Source organism: Palaemon carinicauda, chromosome 22 (genome assembly GCF_036898095.1).
Source record: "Palaemon carinicauda isolate YSFRI2023 chromosome 22, ASM3689809v2, whole genome shotgun sequence".
In the NCBI taxonomy this organism is placed as follows: Eukaryota; Metazoa; Arthropoda; class Malacostraca; order Decapoda; family Palaemonidae; genus Palaemon; species Palaemon carinicauda.
Genome location: NC_090746.1, coordinates 113,067,992 through 113,080,303, shown reverse-complemented (window position 1 = coordinate 113,080,303; position 12,312 = coordinate 113,067,992). Strand labels below are relative to the sequence as shown.

Here is a 12,312-nt window from a genome sequence, read left to right as displayed (position 1 = left end):
GACTGAAACAGATCTTTTCTGGGCTCAACCTGTGCCACCCAGTGAAATGCTTCTTAAGCACCATTTCTAAGGTATATAACATCCCTTTATTCGCTTTGACAATTGGCATTACTGAACTGTTAACAGCCTGGTAATTTTACATTTCCATTTTCCTTTTAGCCCAGAGAAACTTAATTCTTCAGGAGTTTGATAGTTTGTGTTTAACACCAGTGACCCTAGTGATTTTTATTTGATATCCTTGTGTGGATATTCAGTGATGTGTAATTTTTTGTGCAACACTGCTGAAAAAAAATTTTCTACATAGAATCATTCTGCAATCACCCCTTCAATTGTCAGATCTTTGATTTGCTTCCTATGGTACTCATGTTGAGATCTACAGGTATAGCAATGACTGCTCTTGTTGAACACCTTGGACAATCTCAAAGCCTCCATAGGTAAATTGTCATTGCTTAATGTTTACATTCCCTGTACTTTGCACTCTCAGATCTTCAGTATTAGGTCATAGTTTGCACGATCACCAGCCATTCTGCGCTCGGTTGCTTGTTCTGGGTTAAAAAGTGCTTTCACTATTCCAACTTCTTATTTATCATTTTTTAATGGATTTGTATCTTCATCCCTTGTGGTTGCTAATCCTTTTTGGCTACTCGCCCTGGTTTTTTACCCTAGTGAGCATAGGTCTATTTCTTGAAATTAGGTATTTAGAGAAGGTCATGTCAATTAAAGTTTGCCTTCCCTAAGATATCTAATAATCTTATTGAATCTCTTTCAGCAAGTCCTTGTTAATCCTGTAACAGTGCCAGAGAACTCTTAGGTACGGGTGTGTGGGGTAGGCTCTGGTTTAGTACAGGTAGGCATCTTAGGTTTGTAAGGGGCGGGTTGCCTTGGAATGTGACTTTTGCTTATGTAAATTATCGTAAAGTTAGATCCAGGGGTGCGGAGCTGTTCTGTCATGGGAGGGGATTTTCCGTCCCTCTCCTTTTAACAAGGATCTTGGTGTTGGGTCTCAGGATGCCCAAGCCTACCGTTAGTCCTTCTCTGGCTATCTTCTTAGACCTCTCCTTTGATGCTTCTCAGGAAGGTTCTTTGATGTTTCTCAGGAAGGTTCTCCTTCAGTCGCACTTTCCTACATGTTTTCTTTGCCATTAGTTTGAGGTTGGGGGGCTGTGAGGGCTCTTCTTTTCCTAAAATCAATTTTCCTGACTGCCAATTTAAGGCAAACTCTTTGCCTTTAAACTTGTTTGTTCTTGAGGTTTTTCCACTCCAGTTTCAGTGTCTTAGGTCTCTTCTTAGGTGACAATCCTCCGGTTCTTTGTCTGTCCTGGCAACTTGGAACACCAGTTTTCATTGCTTCCAAGGACTTTGTCCCTAATAGTTGCACTCTGGATGTCTTTGCCTGTTTTGGAGGGTTTTTTGTTTTTTTTTGTTTTTTTTTGCCTGGTCTCCCTTCTTGAGAAATCTCCTCTTGCAGAAAGATTCTTTGCACTTTGTTTGTTGAACAGGATTTCAGTTACTTGGAGAGGGAATAATCCTACGGTTCATATCTCCAGGCTCATCTGGTCTGCTTGCCAGCAGAGTTGTGTTGGTCTAGTGGAGGTTTTTGCTTTTCCGAAATTTTTTTTTTTTTTTTTTCTAGAAAGCATTGCCTTTCTTTGTTTCTGGAGTAGTGTGTCTAGTGGGCTATTTCGTTTTATCTGTTGTCAGGGACTCCTTCCTCGACTTCTTGACCTTCCCACTCTAGTTGTCTGTCTCCAGATGATCATTCAACATGTGAACAGTTCTCTAGTGTGATTCAGACAGAGTTCAAAACTCGAGAGTTGTGATGAGGTTGAGCATCGTCCGCTGAGTGGGAAGCCGCAATTTGAATGATCCCTTTCTATTTAGCATTGAGCTTGTTCCCTCATGGACTCGTCCTTGAGTGGAGGATGACATTAGAGGGAGTTTTTTTTTTTTTTTTTTTTCCCCGCTTCCTGAGTTGAGGGATCCTCTTTCTTGGTTCAGGGATTCTTTCCATGATGGGACAGGTCTCATTACTGTCCCTACAGACCTCTTCTTTTGATTAGACCCCTTGTACCTGGGAGTTTTTCCGAGTTCCAAGGGAATTTTGGTCTGGTGGTCCTTGGAGAGAGATGGAATATTTCTGGGAACTTCATCTTCTTGTGTGTGACATTTTAGTGGATCTTTACAGTTTCCCTTGTTCTTGAGCCGCCCCATTAGTGTCGAAGTCTCGGTGGGGCCCCACTTTTGCCTTTCCTCTGTGACATTTTAGTGGATCTTTACAGTTTCCCTTGTTCTTGAGCCGCCCCATCAGTGTCGAAGTCTCGGTGGGGCCCCACTTTTGCCTTTCCTCTGGTCACTTTGTGGAAGGCCATCTAGTATGCAGTAGGATATCTTGTCTCTGCCCCTTTTTGGATTCGAAGGGGCAATTTTCCGTCTTCTTTGAACCTCCAATTCGTCTGTTAGAGCAGAGCAGTCTGCTTTGCTAAGCCATTTTTCTTGTTCCTCCAAGGTCTCCTTGTACCACCATTATCTTGCCTGGAGAATGTCAGAAAGGTTTCTTGTCCTAAGTCTCTGATAGTTGGCTCTAGCCAGACATGTCCCCTTGCCAAGTGTTAAACAATCATGGTCAGTCTTCTCACATTGGTTCCAGGCTTGAGGTCTTTCAAGTTCTTGGCTTTCTTTGGCCAAGATATAGATTTTTTATCTCCTTGTCCTCCTCTTATCTGCTTCTCCTTTGGTTAGGTGAGAATCCTAAATTTTTCTGCTTCTCCTGTCCTCAGGAATCTTGTGAGGTCTCTTATATAATTGGTTTCCATGACCTGTGCCCTTGGAATCCATTTACAATCCCTTCCACTCTATTCCTGTCTCGATTCCAGTCGACTGAACTAGTATTCTCCCTCTGGGTCTGACTTGTCTCTTCATGCCCTCTCCACTCTACTGTCAGTCTCCTCGTGGGAGCAGGTTGCACTGTTTTGCTTTGTCCATTTTCGAGCTCCAGTGGGAGACGTTGTCTCCTGACTTGATCGCCTAAAGGAAGTCTAGGTGGACAATCTTGGCTCTTGAGTCCTCTTTTAGCAAGATTGCACTTCCGGGCTTCACTAGCATGTGTCATGAAGTTTTGAGCTTCAGATGCTTTTCTGCTGCATAGCTAGTTGGGGACAGGACCTGATTTACCATGTCTTCTGGAAATTCTCTTGAAGACCAAGGTATTTTCACTTCTCTTCCCTGGGTATACCCATTAATGTCCCTGTCTTTGTTTGTGGCAGGATGGAGTTCATTTGTTGCCTTGTTCTGCGGGGACTTCTCTCTCTCCAAGATGTCTGAGTTTTGTATGTATCTCCTCTGAAAATCTTGAGTCCATTCTCCAAGAACATTTTTCTGTATTCCTTCTGGGCAACTTAGTTTCTTGGACTGTGGGTAACATGAAGGTCGTGCACCAAGAGCCCCAAACCTTTGGGGCGGATACTTGGCTTGCTGGTTTTTGGTGACCTTACTTTTTGAGCCTGTCGGCGATGGCAGAACAGGTGGTCAGACATGCAACTTGGTCGTCACCTTCCTCCATTGGGTAGAGGTTGTCTCTTTATCTGTACAGTGTTCAGCTCACATTAGGAGGCCACAGTCTTGGGATTGATTGGTTGGGTTTTGTATGGCATAGCCTGGGTATGGGCTGGTCATGATGGGTTAGTTGAAAGCCCTGTTAACTATTTGTCCTTCAATTTTCATAGTGTTTTCTGTGCCGCTTCAGTTGCATGCTAGTTGATGTCCTGCCACTAACACTAAGCAACTGTGTCGCCAATTACTTTCCTCCTTGCCTATCAATATCGGCCACACACGAAAGACACGCAGTAATTAATAGGGCTCATCTTTGTGTTGGTGCCATTGGGCTGCATTGTGATACCCAGTTTTCACCTAACACTGGACATGTCTGTCAGTCCAGCCACTTATTCCTTGTAAATGAGCTGCCCCCTATTTTATGCCCTTACCATCTCGGTATCAACCACTCACGAGAGAGAGTTGGTATTAAGTAATGTTAGTAATGTACTGGTGCTGGCATAAGTGGGCTGCTTCATGTGATACTAAACCAGTTGGACTATCAGGCACTCTCTCTTCATAACAGTCACCTTTTACCTGTAACCCCATCTTTTTTGTGCCAATTCCCCTTAGGGTTAGGTACCTTTAGGTGGCGTAGTTGTTGGTTTAACACCCCCCCCCCTCGGTTACCTGACAATGTAACAGTCGGTCTTTCTAGGCACACTGAATCGTTAGCTACTCAACTCTTGGTGCCAAACATGAGGGATGGGGGCTGTCGGAAGCATTGGTTCTTTTGTGGGCTTCACGAGACTAGTTGATTGTCCTGTTGCTGCTCTGCTGGGTCTATTCCTGTCAGGTGGGTGCGTGACAAGAGTTTAGACATATTTTGGCATTCACATCTTGGGTCCTAGGCACCAATTAATGCAGCTACTTTCTTCATGGTTTCCGACACAAGGTATACGGATGGCAGCCAGTAGCACTGGTTTTTTTTGTGGGCTTCATTAGGGCGTGTTGTTACATCCTCACTGTTTGCTTAACTAAAGACCAGGCAAGAACTTGAACATTTCTCCTTGGTCCGAGTCGCTAATTGCTACCTTTCCATGCCTCTTCCTCTGGGTGTTAGGCACATGCCATGGGGATACTTGGTTACTTCCTCCCTGGTGAACACCTAGCATGGTATTGGGGGTTATTGTCACACCTGACAATAGTCTTGTCGGCCTGATCTTGGCATTACTTCCTTAGGACTGAGTATTCAGTTTTGGAACGAAATGTTCATTCTATGAAATTACAGGAAGGTTCTCCTTGAGCGGCCTCTTCAGTCGCACTTTCCTACATGTTTTCTTTGCCAGTAGTTTGAGGTTGGGGGGCTGTGAGGGCTCTTCTTTTCCTAAAGCCAATTTTCTTGACTGCCAATTTAAGGCAAACTCTTTGCCTTTAAACTTGTTTGTTCTTGAGGTTTTTCCACTCCAGTTTCAGTGTGTCTTAGGTCTCTTCTTAGGTGACAATCCTCCGGTTCTGTCTGTCCTGGCAACTTGGAACACCAGTTTTCATTGCTTCCAAGGACTTTGTCCCTAATAGTTGCACTCTGGATGACTTTGCCTGTTTTGGAGGGGGAAGGAGATCGCCTGGCTTTTTTTTTTTGTTCTGTCTTCTTGCGAAATCTCCTCTTGCAGAAAGATTCTTAGTGCTTTGTTTGTTGAACAGGATTTCAGTAATTCGGAGAGGGAATAATCCTAGGGTTTATATCTCCTGGCTCATTTGGTCTGCTTGCCAGCAGAGGTGTGTTGGTCTAGTGGGGGTTTTTGCTCTTCCTTTCCTTTTCATCTCTTCCGAAAGAAATTAGTTTTTTTTTTTTTTTTCTAGAAAGCATTGCCTTTCTTTGTTTCTGGAGTAGTGTCTCTATTGGGGTATTTCGTTTTATCTGTTGTCAGGAACTCCTTCCTCCCTGTGGAGGTCCCTCCTCAACCTCTTGACCTTCCCAATCTAATTGTCTGTCGAGATGATTTTCGATGATCATTCAACATATGAACGGTTCTCTGGTGTGATTCAGACAAAGTTCAAAACTCGAGAGTTGAGATGAGGTTAAGCGTCGTCCGCTGAGTGGGAAGCAGCAATTTGAGTGATCCCTTTCTATTTAGCATTGAGCTTGTTCCCTCATGGACTCATCCTTGAGTGGAGGATGACATTACAGGGAGAGTGGTTTTTTTTCCCCTCTTCCCGAGTTGTGGGATCCTCTTTCTTGGTTCAGGGACTTTTTCCATGATGGGACAGGTCTCATTACAGTCCCTCCAGACCTTTTCTTTTAATTAGACCCCTTGCACCTGGGAGTTTTTCTGAGTTCCAAGGGAATTTTGGTCTGGTGGTCCTTGGAGAGAGATGGAATATTTCTGGGAACTTGATCATCTTGTGTGTGACATTGAAGTGGATCTTTCCAGTTTCCCTTGTTCTTGAGCCACCCCATCAGTGTCGAACAGTCTCGGTGAGACCTGACTTTTGCCTTTCTTCTGGTCACTTCATGTGGGAGGCCATCTAATATGCAGTAGGATATCTTGTCTCTGCCCCATTTTTGATTCGAAGGAGCAATTTTCCGTCCTCTTGGAACCTATAATTAGTCTGTTAGAGCAGAGCAGTCTGTTTTGCTACGCCATTTTTCTTGTTCCTCCAAGGTCTCCTTGTACCTCCATCATCTTGCTTGGAGAATATCAGAAAGGTTTCTTGTCCTAAGTCTCTGATAGTTGCCTCTAGCCTGACATGTCCCCTTGCCAAGTGTTAAACAATCATGGTCGGTCTTCTCACATTTTTTCCAGGCTTGAGGTCTTTCAAGTTCTTGGCCTTCTTTGGCAAAGATATAGATTTTTTTCTCCTCGTCCTCCTCTTATCTGCTTCTCCTTTCTTTAAGTGAGAATCCTAAATTTTTCTGCTTCTCCTGTCCTCAGGAATCTTTTGATGACTTTATTTTGTAGCATTGGTTTCCATGACCTGTGCCCTTGGAATCCATTTACAATCCCTTCCGCTCTACTCCTGTCTCAAGATCAGTGGACTGAACTAGTATTCTCCCTCTGGGTCTGACTTGTCTCTTCATACTCTCTCCCTTCTACTGTCAGTCTCCTGGTGGGAACAGGTTGCACTGTTTTGCTTTGTCCATTTTCGAGCTCCAATGGGAGACGACGTCTCTTGACTTGATCGCCTGAAAGAAGTCTACGTGGACAATCTTGGCTCTGAGTCCTCTTTTAGCAAGATTGCACTTCCCGGCTTCACTGGCATGTGTCATGAGGTTTGAAGCTTCAGGCACTTTTCTGCTGCATAGCTAGTTGGGGACAGAACCTGATTTACCATGTCTTCTGGAAATTCTCTTGTAGCCCAAGGCATTTTCACTTCTCTTCCCTGGGTATACCCCTTGATGTCCCTGTCTTTGTTTGTGGCAGCATGGAGTTCACTTGTTGCCTTGTTCTGCGGGGGACTTCTCTCTCTCAAAGATGTCTTTGAGTTTTGTATGTATCTCCTCTGAAAATCTGGAGTCCATTCTCCAAGAGGATTTTTCTGTATTCCTTCTGGGCAACTTAGTTTCTTGGACTGTGGGTAACATGAAGGTTGTGCACTAAGAGCCGCAATCGTTCGGGGCGGATACTTGGCTTGCTGGTTTTTGGTGACCTTACTTTTTGAGCCTGTCGGCAACGGCAGGACAGGTGGTCAGACATGGAACTTGGTCACCACCTTCCTCTGTAGAGTGTTCGGCTCACATTAGGAGGCTACAGTCTTGGGATTGATTGGTTGGGCTTCGTATGGCATAGCCTGGGTATGGGTTGATCCATGATAGGTTAGTTAAAAGCCCTGTTAACTATTTGTCCTTCGATTTTCATAGCGTTTTCTGTGCCGCTTCAGTTGCCTGCTAGTTGATGTCCTGCCACTAACACTAAGCAACTGTTTTGCCAATTAGTTTCCTCCTTGCCTATCAATATCAGCCACCCACGAAAGACAGGCAGTAATTAATAGTGCTCATCTTTGTGTTGGTGCTATTGGGCTGCAATGTGATACCCAGTTTTCACCTAACACTGGACATGTCTGTCAGTCCAGCCACTCATTCCTTGTAAATGAGCTGCCCCATACTTTATGCCCTTACCATCTCGGTATCAACCACTCATGAGAGAGAGGTGGCATTAAGTAATGTTAGTAATGTACTGGTGCTGGCATAAGTGGGCTGCTTCGTGTGATACTAAACCAGTTGGACTGTCAGGCACTCGCTCTTCGTAACAGTCACCTTTTACCTGTACCCCATCTTCTTTGTGCCAATTCCCCTTAGGGTTAGGTACCTTTAGGTGGCGTAGTTGTTGGTTTAACACCCCCCCCCTCCCCACCGGTCACCTGACACTGTAACAGTCTGTCTTTCTAGGCACTCGCTCTAGACTGAATCGTTAACTACTCAACTCTTGGCGCCAAACATGAGGGATGGGGGCAGTCGGAAGCATTGGTTCTTTTGTGGGCTTCTCGAGACTAGTTGATTGTCCTGTTGCTGGATCTATTCCTGTCCGGTGGGTGCGTGAGAGGAGTTTAGACATATCTTGGCATTCACATCTCGGGTCCGAGGCACCAATTAATGCAGCTACTTTCTTAATGGTTTCAGACACAAGGTATACGCATGGCAGCCAGTAGCGCTGGTTTTTTTGTGGGCTTCATTAGGGCGTGTTGTTACATCCTCACTGTTTGCTTAACTAAAAACCAGGCAAGAACTTTAACATTCCTCCTTGGTCCGAGTTGCTAATCGCTACCTTTCCATGCCTCTTCCTCTGGGTGTTAGGCACATGCCATGGGGATACTTGGTTACTTCCTCCCTGGTGAACACCTAGCATGGTATTGGGGGTTATTGTCACACCTGACAATAGTCTTGTCAGCCTGATCTTGGCATTTCTTCCTTAGGACTGAGTATTCAGTTTTGGAACGAATTTTTCATTCTATAAAATTACAGAGCATTCCTACAAAGAATCAAATTTGATTTAGTCCAATTCCACTTTTAAATTAGAGAACTTTTCACGGTTTGCTTTTTTCACTGCACAGTCATATGAATTACATGTATATATAGTAGAGGTTGGAAATTGATTGAATATGTTGTAATAATACAGTATTTGTTTCATTGTAAAGTACTAAATTATTATTTTACTTTAAATAACCAGGCATAATGTCTCATGTCTTTTCCTTTACAGGGGTTGAGGAAAATACTGTTGTCTCTGTTGCCCAAGACTGGTGTGATCAGCTGGTTTAATAGAACTGCTTGGCAAGGGACTTAGTTAAAATGGAAGATTACCTGCCACTACATCTTGTAATGGAAGAATAGTTTTTCTTTCTATAATCAATTTAGTGTCAAAAGTAGATCTTTCTCAGCAAAGCTCAAAAATTACTATTTCCTAGTTCTCATATAAAGTTCTAGTCTGCAGCTAGTGTGTGCTTTTGCTTTTCAATAAACTACTGATATTGTCAATTATATCCTTTGTTAAAATGTATTGCATAAGTGACAGTATCAAGTTTCAACACATTTTGCCATAAAATATAGGCCAGAACATGTACATACATTATAACTCATTATAAACTATAGAAAGTTCTGTTAATATGTAAAGTAAATGTTTTTATTTTTAGAGTAAACTTCTTGCGCTCCATATAGTTTGAAATTTTACTTTAATTCTTTCAAATTCAAACATTCAATTCTATTCACAACGGAGTGAGAGAAGTTTATTGTGTTCAGTTACTGGATGGACATTCCAGTTATATTATCCATTATCAATGATTCATGATTTTGAAATCTGTCAATTTTCCTAAAAGCTTGTCAATTGTAAAAGAAAGTTTAATGTTTGTCATGTGGGCGAAAAATATTTTACCACTACTTGTTAGAAAATTGGATCAAATTTCAAGATCTTGAACATAAAGTAAATGAGTTTACTTACAAAGCATAATGGTGGAACAAATAATATATACAGTACTATACTCTGGCATGTCATATAAAAAAAAATTATATTTGTTTGTTTACATATGTAATGTATAAAGCAGGCAAATTTTCATTACAAGCAATTGAATAAGTATAACAAGCCATTATATGTGAATACTTAACAAATAGGTTTTTGACACACTGAGACTAGTACAATGGTCATGGTCCCTACCTCCAAGCCCCAGTTAGGTCATGCGAGTCCACCAGTCAGTCATTGTATATATGTGTATAAACATATTCTGAAACCCATGATTAATATGTGCATAATAAATACAAACTCAGCAGAGACCAACATGTTTATAGAATGTTACACAATGACACCCCTTTAAACCCTTCCATTTATCAATACCAATTTTAGCTAGATTAATGGAGGGGTGAATCCATTTAGTCTTTAATAGAAGGGATTAGATAAATCTACAGGCTGTTCCAAAAATATACAGACTAGAAATTTTTAGTTAATTCATGAATTAATCTAGAAAGACCAATATTGTGTCTGCTAAAGAATCGCAAAGAAAAATAATTTTGCTTATCTACTATTCGAACTTACAGTAGACTTTGCTATGGTTAATATAATTTATTAGGTCTGATAAAAGCCATAAGAATCTGTATTCTTAGTCATTCATATTTAAATAAACAGTTTAAAGGTAATTAAAATAAATGTAATGCAAAAATATACAAGTTACTGTACAAGTCAAACAAAATATGACCTGTGCTTTTTTAAAGCGTATGCAATATAATTTGCAATGGTTATCCAAGATGAATTAAAATATATATTCTTTTAGATCATGAAGTAATTTAGCGGCAATTCTTTTCTTTTCCTTAAAATGTCAACTTATCAGGAACAAAATTTATCAAGACCTTACAAGTCCATAGCAAATCAGTCTCAAGGCTGTCTTGATTGATTGATTTTTGGAACATACCTGTGATTTGATGCATGTAACATAAGATAGATCATTTCTTGATAATGAAGTGATATTCATATTGTGCCTCGTATTAGAGGTCTGGAATGTTTATATTACAAATATTTGGAAATAATTTTTTTTTTTTCTACTAACAATAAAGTATAGAGAGTACCAGATTACTTGAAGGCTTTCTTTGAAAATATTTTTGTCAAGCTTTTACAAGTGCAAGTAATTTTACAAGCCTAAACTGACAGGCACATTGGTTCTTCATAAAACCATTAAGCTAAACCTCTCCATTTTTATGCTCATGAAAAATACAGTATAGCTGATATTGTATAAAGCATGATTTTGAAGTACAGTAATATGACTAAAGCACTGACTACTGTATATTACCATTTTGCATATGGAAAAGGATTTTCATTATACAAACAGATAAACATACAATAGTTTGTAAAATATAGCTAAAAGACCACAAATCTAAAATTCTCCTGGAGAAAGACTACACTGAGAAGAGTTGAAGTATACAAGGAATCTCGAACAATAAAAAATGAATTTGAGACATTAATAAAATGCATTTCTTTCAATTCTGTACTGCTAGGTATTAAGAATTAGGCTTCCTAAAGGTTGCTAACGGGACTTTGAGAACAATAATTATTGCATTTACTATGAACACACTGTAGTGTCTTGACTGCCTGATAGGTGGAATGACAAAGTGTTTCTAGGTCAGTTTAAAAAATTATCATCTTTTGACAGAAAACTTACACAAACACCCCTACCAGGTACATAGCACAAGGTAGATTCAAGCAGAGATAAAAGATAAATCTAAATTTGTCTCAATTTCTTATTCAAGAAAAGTAACACTTCAATTATTACCAAACTCCAGCTTCACACTACACACATTTATTTGCTATTACTGTACTATGAATACCAATCATAATTTTACATGCATCACTATACCACAGTAATGAGCTATACTGAATTTAGCATGATCAAGAGAGTTGACTGTAGATTTAAATTTAATTATTTTTTCATATAAAGGTATCCAATCAATGATATACTGTTTAGGGATTGTGAAATTTTTAACACAGATTTGTAGAGATCTGTCATATCTGCAGTGGAATAAACATAATTTGTAAAGATTTGCTTTTTACTTTAATGGTTTAGAGTGTTTTTATAGAACATCTTAACTTTCTTATCATTTCCAATAACCTAATATTAATGTGTATTTACAAAACAATACTACTCTCAACACTTGTTATATTTACTTGTAGTAATTGACAAAACATGGAATACTAAGGATTTTGTTTTCAGCAGAATATCCACTCAAAATTTGAAAATATAATTGCACATATCTACATTTTAATCATAGTACAAGCATGAAACTGCATGAAGACATGTTGATTGCTTCATTATAAAAATACACACTAAGTACCCTGTTACTTTACTGGAATTAGGAATTACTCCAAGTTATTTGTTAAATTTGGATGCATGTGTGTCCTGAAGTAAGTATTAATATTATCACTAAAATGGTTAAGTATGAATACTTATCATACCCTAGTAGCGCATCTTCAAAATATATTACTGTAAGGTGATATCGTGTATTCTGTAAATACTATTAATACAGTAGTATATGGAGGATAGCATTCTATGAATTATGAATTGGGTTTGCTAAAACAAGAGAGAAATGGCGTCACCACTAGTAATTCAATCAGAAAATTAACATGTATAAACTATTTTAATTCTGATACTATGCATTTAATTTATCTTTAAAGCATTCATGAGGTAAAACACACAAATTTAATAGACATTAATTTAAACGTAACAGGCTAACAGACATTGAAAAGTTATTTTTCTGGTGATCCCTTGTATCTCTCATGATTACAGTAGATGATTTTGTAAATTTACTCA

The 12,312-nt window shown here is 39.9% G+C and overlaps 1 protein-coding gene across 2 annotated transcripts in view; it reads left to right on the top strand.

The window, feature by feature from the left end:
- The window catches only part of LOC137616699 (spondin-1-like), a 1,052,831-nt gene extending 1,041,290 nt beyond the window's left edge, over positions 1–11,541 (top strand). For both annotated transcript variants that reach the window (XM_068346694.1, XM_068346693.1), the window contains one exon: positions 8,727–11,541. In XM_068346694.1, coding sequence (XP_068202795.1) covers positions 8,727–8,733 — 7 coding nt within the window. In that variant the 3' untranslated portion in view covers positions 8,734–11,541. The remainder of the gene's footprint in view (positions 1–8,726) is intronic.
- The last annotated feature ends 771 nt before the right edge of the window (positions 11,542–12,312 follow it).